General features: G+C 40.6%; 1 protein-coding gene across 1 annotated transcript in view; it reads left to right on the top strand.

Annotated features, from left to right (window-relative positions):
• LOC104624674 (neurexin-3-beta-like) overlaps positions 1-18,520 on the top strand; it is a gene marked incomplete at its 3' end in the record, with an annotated part of 103,775 nt that extends 85,255 nt beyond the window's left edge. Inside the window, exon 6 of the mRNA XM_010292106.1 lies at positions 18,427-18,520. Coding sequence (XP_010290408.1) covers positions 18,427-18,520 — 94 coding nt within the window. The remainder of the gene's footprint in view (positions 1-18,426) is intronic.
• Positions 18,521-22,663: the final 4,143 nt, after the last annotated feature.

Raw genomic sequence — 22,663 nt, forward strand, 5'->3', positions numbered from 1 at the left:
GTTTGAGTCAAGATCAGTATCTTTGCTAGTATTAAAGAGCCACTCAGCTTTCCTCAGAGTCCAAAAGAAGAAGGAGTGGCAGAGAAAAACAGGAGTCATGTTGAAAGTAGGAGACCAAAGCCCCTGAGCTTCAGTAATACTACAGGGGAAGGAGAGGCACATTCAGAGCAGGAAGGCTCTGACAGCTCTGGGCTGAAAGTGGGAACACAGAGTGGGAGACAGAGACTAAAGTCTCCCTTTAGCACTTTTTCTTTAGATCCTAGCTAGAAAGCAAATCGTAGCATGGGGAGAGAGGTAAATGAAGTCTGTGAAAGGTATCTATCTCCCTTCTAAACTTGTCTTGTCTATTATCCATTTATTTCTTTCATTCACTCCTGGTATATTTCTCTCTCTTTTGCTGAAGAGGATGGGAAATTATATTTGCTCTAACTCAATGGCAAGGCATGGAATTGTATAGGAGTTGCGTTTTCATTTATGTCCTTTACATTCACATGCTATACAGGACTTAAAGAAATTATGACTATAGAACATTATAGGTTATGTGCTTTTAGGACGATGACTCCCCTTCCTTCTGCAACGATTTGCCTACTGGTATTCAGTTAGTCACATCATGGATGGTCTGGCGAGAGTCAATAGCTTCTCTCCCAGGCTGCTGAAAGACTGCATTTCACATAGGACCAGATTCCGTGGTTTGCTTGGGGCTGTGGTTTTTGATTTATTTGTGTGCATTCTCTTTGTCCTTACTAACTTTAAACCAGAGCAGTTTCCTTAAAACTATTTTGTCACTGATAGTAGAATCCACTCCAGAGTGAAATGTCAGGATGACCGAGAATTATACAAATGGTTTGAGGAAAAGAGATTTTTGTGGGCAAACATATGTCATAGTTTTTCCCTTTTCGACTGTCTGTTGGGCTATAAAGTACAGCTGTGGTTTTCTATAAAGTTCAGGGCTATGCTCATCTTCCAATTAGATTCAGGCAGCCTTTTTACATTATCTTTAAGCCTGATTCATCTTACAACATACACAATATAAAGAACATCTAACAGCTAAAAGAGATCAGGAAACAGGTTGAAGCACATTCTACAGTTTGGCCCTGCTTTTGGAATGTGTAAGTACACATTCCACGTTTCTAACTGAAATATGGAGTCTTGTCTCTGTTACCGATCCTGTGTGCATCAGTAGGATTGCTCCAGTCTATTTGGAATGGTGCCACATTGCAGTGCATTGCTTATGCCCCCAGACACCATGAACCTGACAGGCCACCCTCGGGCTTACTCAGTTGCCTTCTGCAACATCGGAAAGGTGTCAGCTTGTTGGACTTAAAATGACTGAGAAATCCAGCATCCTCCCAAATGCTTTATCACTTCTTTGTAGATCCCACTGCCATATACAATTCAATGGATGGCATTCTGAAGCATCTCAAGAATCAATACATTCTTCCTGTTATAGGGCCTTTAATTCAAAAATGTCAAAAACTGAGGCCATAACAGGAGAAATGCATTATTGGGCACTGGTTTATGTATGTGCTTAACCACACTGAACATTTAAAATGAGTTTCTGTGCTGACAAATGGCCAGATTTGGTGACTTTTGGACATATATTCCCATTAAAGAAGGCAAAACAAATTTAGAAATTATTGGGGAAAAATACCCAAGCTGAAAATATCATTGTGCCACTGTGTAAATCTGTGTTGTGCTTTGCCTTCTGTGCTGCATTCAGTTTTGGCCATCAGCTCTCAAAACACAATTTATGACAACTTAAAAAGCTGCAGAAGAGATTAGCAGGGATGGTCAAGGATATGCAATGGTTTCCACATGAGAAGAGGTTAAATAGGCTGGCGTTCTTCACGCTGAAAAATCGTAATCAAACGGCGAAGACGGAGGTGTCTCAAATCAAAATGGTGCAGAGAAATTGTGACTAGGGAATGACTGCTCACTGTTTCTTGTGCAACAAAGATTGAGGAGTGAAATAAAGGAGCAGCAGGCTGAGATCAAACAGGAGGAAGTACTTGTACACAAAACGTGGAACTTGCTGCCATACGATATTGTAGGAGAAAAATATAAATAGACTTTAAAAGCTAATATGCCAGTTTGCGGTAGAAAAGCCCATTAAGAGCTATTAAATACAAGATCTATGCAGCATAAAGATGCAGGTATATCCACTTCCTAATTGATGCTTGCCACTCCAATTAGTGTATGTGAGGGAAGGGTACTTCTGCGTGTTTCTGCTGTGTTTATGCATTCTCTGTGAACAAACATAAATAACTGGCTAGTGCCAGAGGCAGGAATCAAGGCTTAGATGGAGTTTGAGCATGACTACACTTAATGCTCTGTTTTCACATGTTCTTAATGCACAGTCACTATAACTATATACTTGCATTTGGAGCACTTGTGCCTGTGACTTCATACGGACAGATACCAGACATACCTTCAGGCACGTTAAAGAGGCTGAAAAGGGCAAAAATGAAATATGAGAAACATCACTAGATAAATCAAAAAGGAGGTAGTGAACCTCCAACTCTTTCTGTAAAATTCACATTGCAGGAATTCCCTTTTAAATGGGGAGGCCTTTCTCTGCAAATTGCATCAATATTTCATTAATTAAATTAATTTTTCTTTCTGTCTTCCTTTTGTTTTGTTTAATTAGGATATAGTCATTTACAGCCAAACCTCTGTTCAGCTGCTATAAAATATTCATTCGCAGTTGCAGCTTGATAATGAAACTGTATCCTGCAGCCCATTCAAACTGTTCCAAAGCAAAGCAAATCACCAAAGGGAAGAGAATAAATGCGATTTTTTTAAAAAAACAATGGACTTAAACATGCTCAGTGCAAACTGGTTTCAGGCAAAGGGAAAGGCTGCCAGCTAAAAAGCAATTTATGTAATATGTTGGCAAGGAGGTGGGAAGCCAGTGAATAGAACTTAATGAGTTGACAGCTGTCGAGAGCTCCATGGTGTCAGATTGTAGCATTTGTTTCGATCGTTTGTACATTGTGGGTAAGTGGGAGACTTAGGTACAAGGGATGTCCTGGGACCAGTCAGGCAATTTGTTCCACTACCTGTGAGGTGCTGAGGTTCAAAGCCGGCTGGTATAGAGGTTACAGAGCATTTCTCTGCACCTGTTGGAAAAGATGTGCTTTGTCTGAAAGCAGGGACTGCTTTCTGATGGGATGAGTACTGGTAGTCCACCGTGGCAGGGCTGTTTTTCTGAGAGTCGTCTGCCTTTGGTGATGAATGGTGTTAAGCTCTGCTGCCGTTTATTTCTATAAATGTGCATGGAAGGTTTTCTCCACTGATGAGGAAAATTTGCAGGAAGTTCCTTTCTTTTTTGTGCAGGAGTCACGGTTTGTAGGACTGTGCAGTCATTCCAGTACTTTATTTAATTTCAGAAACATTAAAGAGAGTGGAGTATTTCTTAGGTCCCTCCTACCTCAACCCCACATAACAGTTTGTTACAGTCCATTCTGGACTTCCATTTTGACCACGTGAGTCTTTATGTTCACAAAATGTAAAAAATTGGATGCAATCACAGTATCTTCCTTCTGATGCTTTACACAGCATTCTCCTCCAGGTATTCTCACAGCAGCTTGTAAATATTTGCTTCCAAGGGATACATGTGCACCTTCACCATCTTAAAAATGAAGTGATGGTGTGCTGACAGGTTAACTGCCCTGTCAAAGGTCATTGCAAATCGGTGGCAGAGGTGTCCTGGCACTCAGCTCTTCTGTGTAATTACAGAGTTGTCTGAAGCAGGAGATCAGGCTATGTGAAAATAATGGACCCTTCTGACCTTGAGATCTCTGAATCCCCAAAAAAACCATTGACTGCAATCTCTTTCTTGCAAATTCCTGACTTAAGTTATGGAAGCTGTACACCTACTAACAACTGCGGAGACAACTACAGGATTCTTTAAAAACTATTTTGCCATCTGAATCGGAGTAGTACAGTGCTATACTCCAAAGTTCTGTCAACGTCGCTGCAGTGTCCCAGAGTGCAAAAATGCACATGCTTTGATTTTACATGCTGCTGCCAGTCAAAAGCCTGCTATGGAGGTAACTATGCCAACTTTTGTCAGCTTCGCTTGCAACGCTCAGAGGTGGTGTAACTGTGCTGGCAAAAACCCTTCCGTCAGCATCGCTGGGTCTAAGGGGAGCAGCCCTGCCAATTTGGATATGCCGGCATGGCTGTAATGCCAGTAAGCTCTCTAGTGTGAGGAGGGCCTAGGTCTGAAAATTAAGTGGTAAAAATGCCACAAGGCACCACCTGAATGTCAGTGGCTTCTGTGACCTGTTTCTGGATTGCACAAGTGAAGCTACAACAATGATACCATAGAGAAAGGAATTTTAAAGGAAAGTGAATTTGTTTCCTCCTAGGAGAGACTAGAGACATACCACCATCCCAAAGCTGTTGCTATAGCTGTTTTAGCAAGGGAACATCAAGTTTTGTCTTAGAGCAAGGATGGTCAGATTCTTTCTGCTTTTTTTAATTGTTGTTAAAAGGCTGAAACTGGTGTAGGAAGAAATCTATGCACCCACTTTTATCTGTCCGTTCAGGGGCTGGAGCACTTCGGATATGGGGACAAATACCTCTTGCTCCATACTGGTCAAGCTGTCCTGTTTCATGTGTTGCTAAGACTGAGGTTAAATTCTCTGTGTGTTAATACTTGACTGTCCCTAGTCTGGAAGGCCTGAGTATTTTTGTATATTACTAAAGGTTTTTAATGGGCATTGCATAAAATCAGGCATAGTTTCTTTTGTGATTTCCAAATATAGTTGTCAATGCTATGATTAGAATACATGAGGGAAAGACTTTCTCAGAATGCTACCTTGAAATGATAAGTGTCAGTCAAATTCATTACACAGAAGCTTCTTCATTTCATACTGGTCATAAGTTTCATGCTATCTTACCACCCCTATGAGGGTTGTACATTATATCATATACAACATTTACAACAAATTACAACAATTTGTATACTACAACAAATATTACAACAAATATGAGTTTAGAGGCAAGTTTGCTGACAGTGGAGGAAGTTTTTTCATGGATTTAGATCTTCATGTCCTCTCCTTCTGACAAGGTTCCTTTGGATACTCGTTTCCTAGCATCTCCCAGCTTTGGCATGGAAATCTGAAGGATGCAAGAGAAAAACTTGTAGTACTTGATGCCTTGATAGACAGAGTTGCGGAGAAACAGAAAGCCTCTTCACTGGTTGTGGGGTGGGTTTGGGTTCTTTTTTTTCCCTTTAAACAGGTAGAAGTATAGATGATCTCAGCATGTTCCCGGTGGTGTTTAAAGCTGCCTGAATTCCTTTGTCTAGCTCTCTCACTCGGTAAGTGCATTCCAGCTGAGCATCTATTGGGCCATTAAAGCTAACTTTTTTCCTTTTTTTCATTTTACACAAACACAAAAGATTGATTTGCCTTTACTACAGTTAATCAAACTCAGTAGAGAGCTAAATAAATAAGCAAAGAAAATGGCCTTCTTATCCGTCGCGGGGAGCAAATGTTCTGATTAGGCAGGGGCTGCAGAGAAACCCAGCGGGGATAAGTGTTCACCATGTTTGTTGTGCATGGGAGTCTGCCTACCCAATGGCAAAATTTTCTTGCATGACAACCGTTTGCAGCATAGACCACTTGATGTGGCATTTAAGTGAAGTTCAGTTCAAATTTAATGGGATCCCAGGAGGCATTTGTTATGTTTAGCAGCTCAGGAGGTTGAAGTTTACCTGGGTTCATCAATACTTGATGGACCAAGTATGTTTTTTAAGCTGATGGGTATACGTTTGATGGGAGTATTTTGTAGATCTCTTCCCTTGTTTAAGTTAAGATTAGAGAAGAATGGGCAAAATTCTGTCTCTAACTTATGTAAGTTTTCCCCCATGATTCCTGTTGGTGGTGGGACTCATTTGGGCTGTTTATTTACTTTTTTGCTAACATGTTAAGTGAGTTCCCTATCCCCCCCGTAAAGTTGTTAGTCTATTCATGTATCAAAAAGAAAGAAAAAAAGCTAATGATAGAAAATAATTTTTTTAAGCATCAGGTATTTGGCAGAGGTATTCCTGGATGGAATAATGCCTAGAACTGTTTAACTTCATTTTTTTAGATTTGACCCTGATAATGTTAATATGTTAGTATGTTAATAAGTTAATGGTAATATATACCTTCCCTTGTGTATACAGAAGTTTCTGTACTAGCTGCTGACAATCATTTATATCCTATACTAAGAGAGGAAGGACTTGTGGTTAAGAAGCTGTCAGTGTTCCTGGGAAATCTGTGTTCTACCAAAGCCACCTTTGTGACTTTCTTCGTGTTTATGAACTTTCTTATTGTTTATAAACTAAAACTATTTATGGTCTTTTTTTAGCAGTATGCTATGTATATGCTTATATATAGATATCTGGTGGCTCTTTTCCTTTGTTAACTGTTCTGTATATATGTTGTTCAGTGCGCAGTTCCGAGTGCTGATGTGTACCTAGTGGTCCAGGGTTTATTCTGCATCTGTCTATTCTGTATTACATTTATTTTGCATTTAAATGTGTGTGGCAGCCCCCTTCCCCTTGTGAGATAATGTGTGAATCCTGTGAGTAACAGTATTTAAATGCCATTTTCTAAGTGTATGTTAATGTTTGGAGAGAAAGAGGAGTATTTGTCTGGAAAGAGTAGTCTAGTACATTAATGCAAATATTCAAAGATAGATGTTTTTCTTACTGGACTCCGAGGTACTTACAATAATTGCAGAAGTTGTTTTAAGGCACATTTATTCAGAGTGATTATGTTTATTGTTACTTTATGAATTACATACCATCGTGGTTTAACCCCAGCCAGCAACTAAGCACCACACAGCCGCTTGCTCACTCCTCCCACGGCAGGATGGGGGAGAGAATCAGAAGAGCAAAAGTGAGAAAAATCGTTTGTTGAGATAAAGACGGTTTAATAGGTAAAGCAAAAGCTGTGCAGGCAAGCAAAGCAAAATAAGGAATTCATTCACTCTTCCCATCGGGCAGGCAGGTGTTCAGCCACCTCCAGGAAAGCAGGGCTCCATCACACATGACGGTTACTTGGGAAGACAAGCACCGTCACTCTGAACATCCCCCCCTTCCTTCTCCTTCGCTGAGTTTTATATGCTGTGCTTGACGTCATATGATACAGAACATCCCTTTGGTGAGTTGGGGTCAGCTGTCCCAGCTGTGTCCTCTCCCAACTTCTTGTGCACCCCCAGCCTACTCGCTGGTGGGGAGGTGTGAGAAGAAGAAAAGGCTTTGGCTCTGTGTCAGCCCTGCTCAGCAATGATGAAAACATCCCTGTATTATCAACACTGTTTCCAGCACAAATCCAAAACACAGCCCCGTAAGAGCTACTACGAAGAAAATTATCTCCATCCCAGCCAAAACCAGCACATATACACTGTCACGCTAGATTTTAAGTGCCACAGTTCGGACCATAGAACAGAATATTTTCTCCTTTATGCATTTTACCGTTACATACACCAACTTTTTGTGCCCTACGTAATGACGAGTAGCAGAAATTGAGAGAAAAGCAGGCGAGGAGGCAAAGAACTCCCCAAGTTGAGAAAACGACTGCGATTCCTGTGCCTCCGCTGGGGTTCGCTTACCGATCGTTTCCCGTTTGGTACTGGCAGGGATGCTGTAGCCTGGCGCTGGCACCTCGGTGCAGCCGGGGGCACAGCAACTGCCCCTCCGCCGTCGTTTGCTGGGCCGGGCTTTTGCAGATTGGGTGCAACCTATCAGGCTGTACTGTCACTTGCCGTGAGTGATAAATATGTGAACATGGTCAGATTTTCTTCAGTGAAAGATGTCTGCTGGGAGAAGGTCTCCTATATCTCTAATTTCTCATTAAGCCTCATTTGTAAGAGACTGTAAGATCCCTACAGCAGTAGGAGTACTGCTTTAAAAGTAGAAACGGGATTTATGTGGTTTTATTAATGAACACATAAATAGAAATGCCAGTTAAATTGCATATGTGACTGCCTCTTTGCTACACAGTAACCTTACTCTACAGTTGTTTCTTTTAAATCATGAGTTAGGGGGGAGTGCAACATAGTGTGCAGATTTTGAGGCTTAAGAGATTGTCATTAAAGCTACTGTGCTGTACTTGGTTATTTATTTCTTGCTCGGAGTGATCCAATCAATAACAGAACAAAATCAAATACAACTCCCTCCCCTCCAAGGAAGAAAAGACAAGCTAAATAAAGATGTCCAGGAGAAAATGCCAGCAAACGACATATTGATTTCCAGCAAAGGACCAAAGTGTAAATGAAAAATATTCTTCTGACACAGTTATTAAGTGCAAGATAGCACGCAAAGAAAACCCATTTACTCTCACTAGAGGCTGAGTCTTCAAAGGGCAGCTGATTCATCTCAGATCATTTGAGTCTCTAACTTTCCGAAGCATAGGCTTCTCTTTACTAAATGTAAAGGATTATTCTTTACTTAGGATTTGCTTTGAGAATGTAAAATTACCAGAATTCTGATTGTATGGCAGGTTGTTTTCTTCTCTTTTTGTAGCAGTATAAACAGAAGCATGAGGGAAGGAGGCAATTTTCCTGACGTCAGACAGTGAATTTATGACAATGTCAGGAATATAAAATCAAGCAACATGAAGACTCTGATTCAATGTCCTTGGCAATTTGGACTGGGGCAATATAAGAAGTTACTGCTCCCCAGTGGTCTGCCCTGCCCTTCTGCTGGTGAAGTAGATAATGTGTTTGTTCTTCAGCAAGTGTAGTTCATAGCCCAGCAGATTAATAAAATTATTTCTGTGGCAGTGTAAGTTAATACATCAGACTGTGCGCATCAGGGACTAGGGTTCACACCAGCAGGATGCTGAAGTCTGGCAACGGGCTGGCTTTTTCCTACATACCTCTGAAAATTTTCATTCAGCTTTTGCTTCCTGTGTCCTGCTTTAAGCAGATGCTGAGGAGAGGGGGAGACTGAAGCCTGCACCGCCCAGTGCATTTGGCTGGTTGTCAGCTCTTCTGAGGGGGGCTCAAAACGTACAGGAGAACACTCTGAAACTATTTTCAGAGCATTTCCTAAAAGAAATGTCTTCTGTTTGAAGACTCTCAGGCAGTCATTGGGAAACAATACTGTGTAAATTGATGTGATTTTCAAAAAGTCATACTCGTAAGCAGCACCTGAATTTCAGCAGAAATTTATCCTTCCAGCAGCTCTCACTGATTTCAGGGTGGGAGTTGTTGTGGGTTCAGCTGTAATGGCTTAATTTTTAGGATTAAGCTGTTCAGTTAATTTAGTTAATGGTGGTACACATAGCGTACCTTTCTTATGGAGTTTTCACCAGCATCTGCATAACCGGGGTTATGCTTAAAACAGAGGGCTGATGGCTTTTGTTTCAACTGACAGGTTTGTTTCAATAAGAAATAAAAATATAATAGGGAAACAGAACAAGCTGTATCCAATGATGAAAGGGACACTCAGTGTGAAAATTCTTCCTGTGTGATTACTCTGAGAGGCACTATACTCAAATAATGACTTCAGTGTATAGACACACAACTTTCATCATCAAGGTGTGGCTTTGGAAGCAGGCAAGTCCATGTGGAAAGGAGTAGTAGGTTGATAAGGGGAAAAGAGTCTCGTCTCATGCCAAAGCTGTATCTTTTGTGTTTAATCCAAGCAATTATATTTCACAGTCCAGTCCAAAACTGTTGCAAATCTTGAGGGTTAAACTGAATAGTTTGGAAAAGACTTGCCAGTTGATCCTTTACCACATGAAGATGAAAGGACCACTCTTCTATTGGGAAAGGAAAGAACAGAAAAGCAAGTGACTCTGTGTGCATATGTAATCAATAAACAACCAATCTAGATTCCTGGAGATGAAAATTTATTTATTTATTTAGCTCCTAAATAGTATGTAATTTCTTCAGGCCAAGAAATAAATTGAAAGGATTTAGAAGGATTTGCTTATCAGCAGAATGCCACGTAGCATTACATTCCTTCTGCTTTTGGGAAGGTACATTGAAGTTCGGTTAAGCTGCTGTGGTTCAATACTTCTCTTTCCCCTGTCAGGGTGCCTTGAACAACAGACGGATTACTTCTCCCCACTTCCCTTTCTCCTCTCTTTTCCCTCCCTTCCCTTTCTCCCTCTGCTCAGACCTCTCACATCATCACCCTTCCCACTGCCAGCAGACAGAGACAAAAGTCAGAAACATGATTTTTCCCCATTGCCTTTGCACAGCTTATGCACAGGACAAAGTCCCTGAAATTTGGCATCAAACCTGGTCGAGAAGAGTCAGGCTTCACAGTCTTAATGAACTATTGATTCTATTGAGACAGGCTTTCAGTTTTCAAAGGACTAATTCAGCTTTCAAGGCTCTTTTTAAACATGACTGCCCATGACTCTGGATTGACACACAATTGGAGGGATTATTTTTTGCTTTCTTTTACTTAACTGGCTAGTCACTTAATCTCTTGTCTGCCGTAGTAATGGACAAATGGCTGATTTTGTTAAGGGGTAGCTCTCTCATGATCCCTACTTAATGATATAATTTGACAGCAAATCAGCTTTTATGTCCAGCCAGGAAATGCACTTTTGCTGGGCTACTGTTGAAGGGTACATGCCTGCTGGTTACCTACGAGCTCCCGGCCAGTCAGGGTCCTGGGAATGTAAGGATGAATTTTTTCCCATGGTCTGAACAGGTCTACAGCAGTGATATCTTCTTGCTCCAAGTACAACTAGCTCAAAGGCTGTGCTGAATAGCTTTTTACCACCTGCTTTGGAATGACAGGGAGAAATGCATAATGATGTATTTATATTACATAGTGATGGAGAGGATGCAAATACCAAATAGATTTAAAGTGAATTAGATTGGACTAAAGATTGACGGGACGAGTTCTTCCCCACTGGAGGGTATACATTAATGTATTCATACCTGAGTGGCTTGGGCAACTGTTTGATCTTGATACTGGTGGTTTCTGGTATTTCCTTGGGGAGATTTCTCCATAGTTAATAAAGATCTCTATTGAGATTTTTCTTGCTGAAAGTCCTCCTAAATTTTTATCTTAATTTTATCCGCTACTTTTTTGAAACACCCGAAATAGTTCATCTACATTCCTGATGTTTATTACACCCTTGTGACAGCTGTAGACACTTATCATACCTTTAGTCCTTGTTAAGTCAAGCTCCGATGTTTAGTTTTGCTAAGCCTGTCTCATTCATACATCTCTCCGGTTCTTCCATCTTTTCAGTAGCTCTTCTCTGAATGCCTCAAATTACTCCAAATCTTTTGGCATTGAACTGTCCGAAACTAAATGTAATGAGCTATGCTCTCTTGCTCTAAATTGTTGTAGCCTGGTTGAAATCAATGGATTTGGCCCTTTTGTTTTTGTATTCACCTCAAATGAGCTATATGAAGAAAAATTATTAGTTTCATGTTCTTCGATGCATTGCCTCTGCAGAGGCGAACACAACCTCAGCACCGCTCTGTGGGGGTGCAAAGGGCTTGCACATCTTTGTAGCTGTTCCTGTGCCGTGATAAGAATATATATGTTGCACTATCCAGTGCTAATGAGTTGGAGAGGATTAATACCCTTTAGCAACAGACAGTAGATCCAGGACTCTCCTTAAAAGTTTATACAGTCCCAAATTGCAGCTTCTTTTATAGTACCTCATGATGATTTTTTGCAACATTTCTAATATTTTCTCATTTGTATGCAGATTCTTTCTGTGTGTATGTAGTAGCTTGAATTTGTCCAGACTGAGTCTCTCAGGTCTGCTATACTGTAATGAACTCCAGGGTATTTTGCAAATAAAGATTAAATAGAAAGTGAGAAACAAATGTAAGATGTAGAAAGGACAGATGAAGGATTCCCATTTAGTTGGAATACTGTGAACAGAATACAAGTTCTTTAAAAAGCCCAGTTATCAAAGTACAAAAGGTTGAGGTATTTAAGCTAGAAATGACACGTAATGAGACAGACACTTCCTCTGCAATCTTCTTTTGGCGAGGCAGCAAATGTTGTGGGTCAAGAAATATCTGGGTTTCTGGAAGACAAAACAGCATCACATCCATTTTGCCATTCTGGGGGAGCATTCGTATTGTATGCTGTTATGCGTAGAAGATTGTACGTCGTCCATATTCTGTAGCTAAATTTGAGATATTTAGAAAATACAGTGGTATGGGAGCAGTGGAGGGAGTCAAGTTGGATTTAAGAAAAGTTTGTTGAGTTTCATGTCTCTACGTTTTAGGTGTGAAAGGCAAATGCACTACTCAGATTAATGCAACTGCATTTCTCCACTATTGGAAAGATATTTGTGCCTGGCGTTTTGTGGTGGTCATATTTCAAGAAAGATTGTAAATTGCGGTTCCTTGGTGGCAAAGAGATTTACACTTCTCTCACAACAAAGCATTAAGTGTTGCTTTTCAAATAATGGTGTTGAATTGGAAGTAATGTGTATAGTGTGCAGAAGACTTTCAAGCAAAAGGCAAGTAGGAAAATTGAATCCTACTTTACCAAGTGAAGCAACTGCCATGTATGTACTTCTGGACAAATTTGTCTGGGGTTTGAATTTATGGGCCCTCGTCTTTCCTCTCCCACTAGAAGTGAGAACTCCATCATTCTTGGGTCTGTTATTTATAATTTCATAAAGCTGTTCTCTGACAGGACCTATTTTACCCAGCACACTTAATCTTTCTCAAATAATGGTGCACCCAAAGAGCAAGGTGTCAAAAAAACTTTGTGGTTGGGAAAAGGAAGATTCAGCACCTGCCATTTTGTGTAGAACAAAGGAGCAAAGGTTGTGGATCTGATGCATAAATTAGTGCTTTGGGCACTTGGAAGGATTGGACAGGAATGGAATCATCTTGAGCAGCTCTTGCCACGCCATCCCAACTTTCCTTGCGCTTTACATCCCACACCAGTACATACAGTGTAATGAACAAAGGGGTGTCACCATCACCATGGTGAGATTGAAGAGACCCTTAGAGTGAATAATTAGGAGGAGGTGATTACAGAACTAATAATTCATGTAAAGGAATGGGGAGCCAATTCAGTGAAATTGAAAGAATTTGAAGGTAAATATGCCCATAAATCCTCCAGGGTGGACTCAGAGTTTAGCACTTTCTCCTACTCCGGTTTTATTCCAAGGCAATTTCATTAAACACTAGAGAGAGGGAGAGAAAAAATAATAATATAAATGCCATAAAAAATCTTTCAGAGGAAGGAATAAAAAGGGTTCCTGCCAGAGAGAGATTTTATTGAAAGTTATTATAATACCTATATTTAGTTTTATGGCCTTTAATACAGGGCCAAGTAATTTCAAAGCTGTGATTCTTTAAAAATGAAATACATATTTTAAAATACTATAGTATGAATTATTATTTTTAATATAGAATTTAGCTAATATATGGAATAGAAAAATATTTTCTCTCTCATGTTCTTTCCAATGAAAACACAAACATTGTTTCCCCCATAGCATACGGACAAGTTTCATTACTATCATGTTGCCTGTACATAAGAATGTTTAGCATTTACCATTTCTAGATCACTGGGCAAACACTGAACAATTAATCTGTTTACCTCCCCTGGGGCCAACGGGTGAGTATAATCAGCCCCATTTCAAAAATGGGGAAAGGGAACTGGCAATGGAATAGCTGGGTTTGCTTACTGCCTCACAGTGAGCTGTTTCTGATGGGAAGAAATATCAGTGGAGAGATTTCTGGGGTCACTGCTCACTAGCCGTTGCTGTCTTGTGGAAGCAGCAAGTTTAATACTCATCCAGAGAAAAACCTCAGCTCCAAGAGAGTTTTGAAAGGTACAGATTCCAGTTTCAAGAAGTTATGATCTTCTGGAAGTTTCCTCGAGACTGTTTCTGTGGTCAGGAATTTGCCTCTATTTCTCACTGAAATAGCTTTATTCCTCTGGGATGATTCAGACGTTGGTATCTGAGCGGAAGGTGCATGGAAAACCAATATGTGATGGAACTAGAAAATCAGTTAGTGATGAATTGTGATGGGAAGTACTGAGATTAAAAATACAAGATAGGAAATGGCAAGACAGATTAGTGTACTTATCTTTTCTGTGGTTTCTAGGGATCTTGTTAATGACCTTGACTTAAGTCTAACACCACTTCTGGAGGTTCTTCTCTTTTTCTAACCCTCATTTTTATACATACAAAATCAGCAGCATGGGACAAACAGCAATCACAGAGCAAGAAAAAGTGGAATATCAGGGGAAATAGCATGCAGTGGAGATGGGGAGAAACGGACAGAGATTAATTGATAGAATCAAGTGTGGAACCAGTCATGAAAAAGTGCAGATACCAGTCAGACTTGGCAGGGCTGGTGAGCATGTCACATCACACATCTGCATTTTTTCTGAGTCTGGCTGGCTGTGCCCTTCTGCATTCAGAACCAACAGAAGCTGCATGAGGATTTTATAGAAGGAAATCTAGAACACATACCTAAGACTGCAGCATAAATATGTTGCATGTGCTGCCCTTAAGCTGCTTATTAAATGGGAAATTGATTAAGAAGATAGGCAAGGGCCATGCTTCATGACTTCACGACTCAGCTCCTGCTCAGAACTCATCTTGGCTTCAAAATTCTTCATCGCCCAATGTTCAGGATCTGTCACATACGAGAGTGGCTGGGAGATGGCAGAGACTCACCTCGCCCAGCACTGGCCCTGGCCATGCATGGGGCCTCGGGGAGAGAGTCCTGAACAGGACAATGCAAATAGTGATACTTCTTTGATCTTCAGTGTCTGTAGCACAGGGACTTCCCAAGTTAGGCATGGGGTATTTAATAGCTCTGGTTGGATGTTTTTACCTTTAATTTGGCCAGTCACTTCCAAAACGCATCCCAACCTTTATTACCTACCACTATCCTGTTGCAAGGCGTTCTCCAGTTTAAAAAAACAAACAAACAAACAAACAAACATTGTATAAAGAAATACCACCTGTTTTTTTCTGGGCGTGCTACCTTTTTGATTTCATATGATGCCCCTAATAGGCAAGAGGAAAAAAAGAGTTGTAAAAGAACCCTTCAATCTTTACAAATACTGAATCACATTGTCAATTCAATTGGATCTTATTCCAAGTTAATGTTGCATGAAGCCCTTAGACACGAGCAAGTAAATGGGTAAGTGGATAGGTGTAGCAGTTGGTAAGTGACAATCACACATTGTTATAATTTTTATGTTTATTTCCTGCTCAAAGCAATTCATCACTATTCTTATATGAGACCCTACATATGAATTGCCAGATCGTCAACTAAGAGCAAAATCCACATGCTCTAAATTCAACCTGGAAATCAAACCCAATTGCCAGGGTCTTAGCAGTTCTGAGCAAGGTCTTCTAGTAGTGATGGATAATTTATTGTTTATTCACAGTGTTGTCCTTAACACTCTTTTACAAGTGCCTTAGACAACTGTAATATAAATTTCCAGTTTTACTAGCTACATTTCACCTGCTTAAAAAAATTTCTTGCAGTATAGCTTTGTTGACTTATTGTGCTAAATTACTTTGCAGTGGTGCAATTAAAAACTAATATCTTTCTACCCAGGGACAGCTGCATTTCACTGCTGGAGGATGTGATCACTGTTTGTATAAGTTATAAAGTGATTTGGTGTCCTTCAGGATAAATAATGCTCTATAAAATATATGTGACAGGACCAGAAGAATTTTAGAAAGTAAATTTGTATTTTGTGCATTCCTCCTTTCTTGACCTCTCACCGAACAGACAAACTTTTAAAGCCATTTTGTTTTAAGAGAGAAGTCACCAGGGTTTCAACAGTGTCCTTCTGTTTTCTATGACTGAAAGAAGATGCTAAAAATATTACCTTAGCATTTAAGGTGGGAAATTGCTTTGTACATGTTATCTCCAGTTCCTTTTAATCTTGCCTCCCCATTGAGGCAAGATTATGAAGGTATTTAATGAAGATATTTAAGCATGAGACTACTGCAAGACTGCATCCTACAAAATATTGCCAAATGGCAGTACCAGGGTAAGATTGAGTAACACGTATGATAGGGATTCCGTTACTTCATAGCTGATTTTTTACAGATACTCTGTTTTTAAAATTTTTATTTACAGCTGACTGATCCTATTTTTCTTTCTTGGCTCACTCTAAGCCACTGAAATGAAGAGTGAAGGAATGTCAGCTCCAATCTGGTCTTTCTGACTGACTGCTCAGTTCTAGTTTTTTTCCTTAGCTCAAATACAAACAGAGAGAGGAAAGCAAGGACCTCCTGGCAGGGGACAGAGGGACTTCCTAGCGCTAGGATCACAGGAGGTTAAAGAAAAGGCTGAGACCTCAAAATGCTTACGCAAAATGAAGAGAGAACGTGCAGCATGTTGGAGACAGTCATAGCAGACATAGGAATGTAAAGGAGACCTTATTTAAAGCTGGAGAGTCTTTTTTCCAGCAGTAAGGATTTGGAAGGCTTGTCATGATGGGAGGTTCCCAGGAATATTCACCTGGAGTACTAAAGTACAGTGTACTGAAGTAGAGCTGCCCTGCTCCTGAGGAATGAGATTAAAGCAATGCTTCCTGCCTGGTGATGAACTTTTTAGTTGATTTGTTTCAGGAGTCATCCCACTGATACTACTGCTCAGCAGAATAGGCAGCTTTCTGCAAGGAAAAGTTGACAAGGGAGACAATTTCAGCAGAAGCCATGGTTTGAGCGGATGCTGCTGAGCTGGGGTAATTTTGTACTGTGTGCAAGAACGTTACAGCCGGTGTCCAGAGGCTGCCACAGACTCTCCCCAATGGTCTGCTTTACTAATTCAACTAATTGCAGCAATTACAGGCAGGAGATGCTGCTGGGAAGAGATGCCAGTACACTTCTCTAACGTGCTGCAGTACATGCTGCTCATTAATTAGAACAGCAGGAAAAAAAAAGAAAAAAAAAGAAAAAAAAAAAGAAAGAAAGAAAGAGAGAAAATACCACCAGCTGGAAATGCAAAGGAATGTGCTGCAAACTGTAAGGGCTGTGAACAGTCAAATTTTGGTTTAAGACTTTCATAACAAAACTTTCCAGCCTGTCAGCCCAGAAACAGCCAGATCCCTGTTAACTTGGCAAGCAAGCAGGTGAGGTTGCATGCTGGGCATACCTGATACATCATAGAATCATAGAATAGTTTGGGTTGGAAAGGGCCTTTAAAGGTCATCTAGTCCAACTCCCCTGCAGTGAGCAGGGACAACTAGACCAGGGTGCTCAGACCCCTGTCCAACCTGACCTGGAATGTTTCCAGGGATGGGGCATCTACCACCTCTCTGGGAAACCTGTGCCACTGTTTCACCACCCTCATGGTGAAAAATTTCTTCCTTATCTCTAGTCTAAATCTCTACCCTCTTTTAGATTAAAAGCATTACCCCTTGTCCTATTGCAACAGGTCCTGCTAAAAAGTCTGTCCCCATCTTTCTTAGAAGCCCCCTTCAAGTACTGGAAGGCTGCAGTAAGGTCTCCCCGGAGCCTTCTCTTCTCCAGGCTGAACAACCACAGCCCTCTCAGCTTTTCCTCGCAGGAGAGGTGTTCCGTCCCTCTGATCATTTTTTGTGGCCCCCTCTGGACCCTCTCCAACAGGTGCATGTCTTTCCTGTGCTGAGGGCTCCAGAGCTGGACACAGGACTCCAGGTGGGATCTGACCAGAGTGGAGCAGAGGGGCAGAATCACCTCCCTTCACCTGCTGGCTACCCTGCTTTTGGTGCAGCCCCCGATACGCTGGCTACGCTGCTTTTGATGCAGCCCAGGATACGGTTGACCTTTCAGCAGCTCTTCATTTTACAGCAAATGGGTCATACAGGTATTTACTAGCTGGGTAAATACAAAGAATTCCCAGCCCAAGAGATGCATTAGCAGAGCAGGAATTACATCTGCCTCAGAGTGATGCATCTAGCAACATAGAGAAGAGTACTGCTGGCTGCCTGGTATTTTCTGAGTCCATCGTGTATGTTTTCCTTTGCAGAAGCATGTTCAGCCTGAACATGCCTCCTACGGTAAGTCTCTCAGTAGGTGCCTTCTGGCTGGCCCTACGTGGCATTGGTATTTATTGAGGAGCCCAGCATGTTCCAACTGGACACATCTACTTTGGCTGTCGGGGGGCGGTTTGGCAGCCAAGCAGGTGTCACAGCCTGCTGTACTTAGCGCCTTCAACAGCACAGCGCGGTCTGCCTGCGAACCTGAACTGCCCGGCAGGCACCTCACGCCTGTGCACACCTGAAATAGTCAACAGCGCTAGTCCTCTGACGGGGGACTCCAGCTCCAAGGCGGGCGCATTTACACAGGCACATCTGGAATGCTTGGTACAAGTTAAATATTTTAAAAGTTACAATTATGAAACATTTTTTTTCTTGGATACTTAGCTGCTGCTGTAACAACCTCTTGACTTGTAACTTGTATTTTTTCTTCCTCTTTTCTTTTTCCTTCGTTCTTTTCCTTCACACGCCAGACAACAGATGACATCGTTTCATCAGCTGAATGTTCCAGCGATGATGAAGATTTCATTGACTGTGAGCCCAGTACAGGTAAGTCAGGTCAGTCTTGTTTTGCTTGCTTTCTGATTTCATTTGCAAAAAACAATGCATACATATATTTATATGTGTGTGAATGTATACATATATAATTATATATGTATATATATGTGTGTATATGTGTATATATATACACTTATGTATATATACACTGTGTATAAAATAAAAGTTATACAGCCAAGCATCAGATCCCATGGACTTGGCGACAGCAAAATGCAGATATGTAGTCACTATATGGATAATTTGAAGTTGTTTGCATGGAAAGCCAAACTTTCTGAAAGCGATCCCAGCTGATTAATAGTTCACACGTTTGTAGCAGTTACTTGACTGACACAGTGGGAAAGCAAAAATATCAATGTGGCATGTGACACATAATAAGGATTTATGAAGTAGGGAGGGTGAATGTTTGAAAAACAGAAGAGAAACAGAAGTGAAGCAATAATGGGGTTTTAGCATTGTTTAATCTTTGTTAATTGCTCTGAAGGACTGTAAAAGGTTACATTTGTCCATGGGATTTCAAATACAGGTAACATGGTAACGTATTCATACTAATTTTGTTTCCTGTGAGCCCAAAGAAATTGGGGAGCACCAAAACATAGTTCTAACATGACAAAATTAGTAGTAATTCTTGCCCTGTTATCTGCAGTGATGCTTCAAAATGTATCTATTAAAGAGTCAGAAGGACTGGCCATGTGGAACTGACTCAATTTCTCCCTTTCAGATACATTTTGATAAATTGGTGGCTTTTCTTTCTGGTGAGATATATGATGTGATATCCAGCAGGCAACTGCAGTCTGTTTTATTTCTTACAGGCTTTTTCAAGTCTTCTTTTTTGAGGCTTGCCATGAGTTAAGCATTTCTATAATAGAGAACAGACATCATCGAATTTCTGTGTACATTTAAAAGAAAAAGAATGAGTTTGGTTAGAATTTTTTATCCTTAAAAGTGAAACATATAAATAGTTTAGGGGTTTTTTTTGTTTGGTTTGGTTTTGCTTTGGTTTATTTTGGATAATTTTTTTTTCTTTAAAAAAATCCCAAGAAAGCATTATAAATGTTCTGTTTCTAGTTTCCTGAAGCCATTTGATTAATACAATAATAACATTAAAATTAACCCAAGGCTAGTGCTTTCATATTTCTTTTCAGTTTGTCATGCTGTAACTGCATTTTTTGGTAGAACTTGGTCCTGCGGTAACCTGAGATTGGCGTTGCCTTGTAGCTGGGAACTTCCACCCAAACTCTTGGCTTCCATGTGATGGCAGGGAAGGCAGTGACACAATAACTGATGCTAATGGGTAGCTCAGCCTACTCCCATCTCTTTTTTAACAGATCACTATAAGTTTTTCAACTCCCCACCTGGCAGAAAAGCAGTTCAAATAATACTAGATTTTGAAGCATAAACAGTGTAAGTATTGGGATTTTTAATAAAGGTAGTATTGAAATGCCAGCACAGTGACTATCATGAAAGTGAGGCATGAGATTAATAGGACCATGCTAAAAGGACTAATGTACCACAACTGATGTGCAAGTGAATGGATAGGAATCATTTCATTAAAGCTTCACTATCATTTCAAGATTTATTCTTTTTCATTCTGATTGCTAAGTATTTCAATTAAAGGAGGAAACGAGATCTTTACCAGACTCCTCCTCTTGTACATTATAGTCATTTACGTTTCAATGCAGAAATCACAATTACTTCAACGGCTAGAAATTGGAATAGCAACGTTTTCAGCTTGTGCTGCCAGTGGAAAAATCAAAGTTTGAGGAAAAATTTGGTAAAACAGGATGTTTAGCATGAAATTTCAGAGTGCTTTAGAGCAACATTTCCAGACTAAAAATACATCTCTCCTGACACAGTTAGAAATCTAATGCTACAAACAGGTACAAACTGGATTTGTAAAAATTACTTGCCTTTGAAAATCCTGCTAAGCATTACAGTCGGCAGCTGTAAGTGCCTAGAGACATTTGAATATTTGCTGTGTAAAATAATATGATTTGCTGAAAAGCTGCTGAAGGTACTCTCTAAAACTACTAGACATTCTTGAAAATTTCACCCAGTATCTTTTATTGCACCCTACTCCTCCTCCATAGGATGGCGGTCCACATGAGCCACTGAAATCTGAATCTTTTATTGGGAATTACTGTGGCATGGAGAGTAAAAGTTAGCCTGATTATATGTAAAAAAAGTCTCCCAGATGGTCCTTGGTGATGAAATTTACACTTCCAGATTTTGAGTTTTCCTGCTCTCAGTGGTGCTGGTTTACAAAGTTGCCAGAAGGAGGAGGAGGGATATGCAGGTCCTTTTTGCCTCCAAAAGCATAAACTTAGCTCATTCCATCATAATAAGAAGGAAAAGTAACAGGTTTGTGGTGCTCCTCATTTAGGTTTCTTTGTCTATCTTACTGTCTCCATTCCCAGTGCATCCAGGGAAGGTAGAACGGTGTCTGCAATACAGCCAGCATCAAAGTACTCGTGCAGCCCATTCTGTTCTGGAGCACTAAAGGAATCTGAGCCAGCTAATGAAAATTATCAAAATCCAGTGGTGCTGGCTTGATTGAGCAGATATATTTGCCTTTACACTTCACCGGCCAAGTAAGGATTCTGGCCATACGCCAAGATCTGGTACTAAATGTATACATTGTGGAAAGAAAAGAGCCAGATTATCCTGCTTGTATTTTCTAGTGTGTGGGTTTGGATTTTTTTTTTTTTTTTTAATTGGTCCCATTTGAAGTTGCTTCATCCTGTTCTGTTGACAGGTCAGTGTATTTTATGCTGCCTTCTGGATTGCCTGATCACTTTTGCAGCAAATTGAAAATTAAATGACCTAACCCATCACAGTCCCCTTTTTGTTTCTCTGATAATGTGTAGCTTTTAAAGCTCTTGAGTTTCTGCCAGACACCAGGACTTGGCCTTCCATCACCCTCACTGCCATGGTCCAGTAATGCGAAGGTTACTGAACTCACTGCTGCAGCTGTGAGATATGATATACATGACTATGAACCTGCTGTGCAATAACCAAGACAAGGGCAGCAGAGAATGTTGCCCTGCAAATCAAAAGCTTTCAGATTTCATATTGGTCAGAATCAAATCCCAAGTTCTAAATATATTACTTTGTACTTGGTCCTGCCTGGATCAGAGGCAGTATCCTACAGAGTCCTTTTGAGGACTTTGTTTTTGGTGTAATCAAAAGACAGAAAATCATGTCCTCTTTGAGGATAAATATCGTATGAGAACCATTTGCCAGGTCTTATTGCCACTTAACTCTGATTATCTGTTGAATCCAAGACCTGGATCTCAGCAAGCATACAATCTGCAACCGGATACTTGCATCTTTTTAAAAGAAGATGGTAAAAAGGCAGTTTCCTCACTCCACTCCCCTCAGGATTTTCCTGGCTAGCTTGAGACTCTTGCTGTAGCAGGCTGGCTACCCCCCTGTGCTCCACTTCCAAAAGTGATTTCTGTTCGGATTTCTGTAGATCCCCTTGTGTAGAGACCAGGAGCTGTCACAGGACCTGTCCCGACAAGCAGCTTGCAGGCATCCTCTGCAGACACATATGTATGCACAAGGAATTATTCCAACAAATGGTAATGACAGCTGTGAATCCAAAACACGTCTGTATTTTACATAATGAAAAAGAAGCCATTGCAAGTTCAGAGGTAAAAAATACTTGCTATTCATCTTATTGTAGACAAGCCTAGATACCCTTAGATCTCTGTATCTCCTGGAATGGCTTACTGTAAATGATACAGAGGGCATAAAACCATTCATCTGCCCTTGAAAAGAAACTTAGAGTTGAGAGCAGTCCCTCTCTTATTTCTATGGAAGTGTTGCTTGTCCCAATACATGTTCGAAAACCTTCTGGTTTCTGCACCAGAAGCATGACGCTTTTCTCTGGTACAAGTATGGGACTCTCTTCTGGCCTGTTCCAGGGAGATCTGAGGCTCAAATATTCAAGTTTGTCCAAAGCTGAAGCCAGTGTCCTGAGTCTGCACTTTCGAACACAGCTCTGTGGTGGTGTTTTGGTCACTCAGCCGCTCTCAGAGAATGAAAGATTCGTAAGGGAAATAACTTTACTCCAAACTAGGAAGCACTGTGCCATTGTGAAGAAAGAAAGCATTTATCTCTTTCCAGTCAAATAAGGAGCACCCCTACAGT

The sequence above is a fragment of the Phaethon lepturus genome, unplaced genomic scaffold (assembly GCF_000687285.1).
Source record: "Phaethon lepturus isolate BGI_N335 unplaced genomic scaffold, ASM68728v1 scaffold618, whole genome shotgun sequence".
NCBI classification, from domain to species: domain Eukaryota; kingdom Metazoa; phylum Chordata; class Aves; order Phaethontiformes; family Phaethontidae; genus Phaethon; species Phaethon lepturus.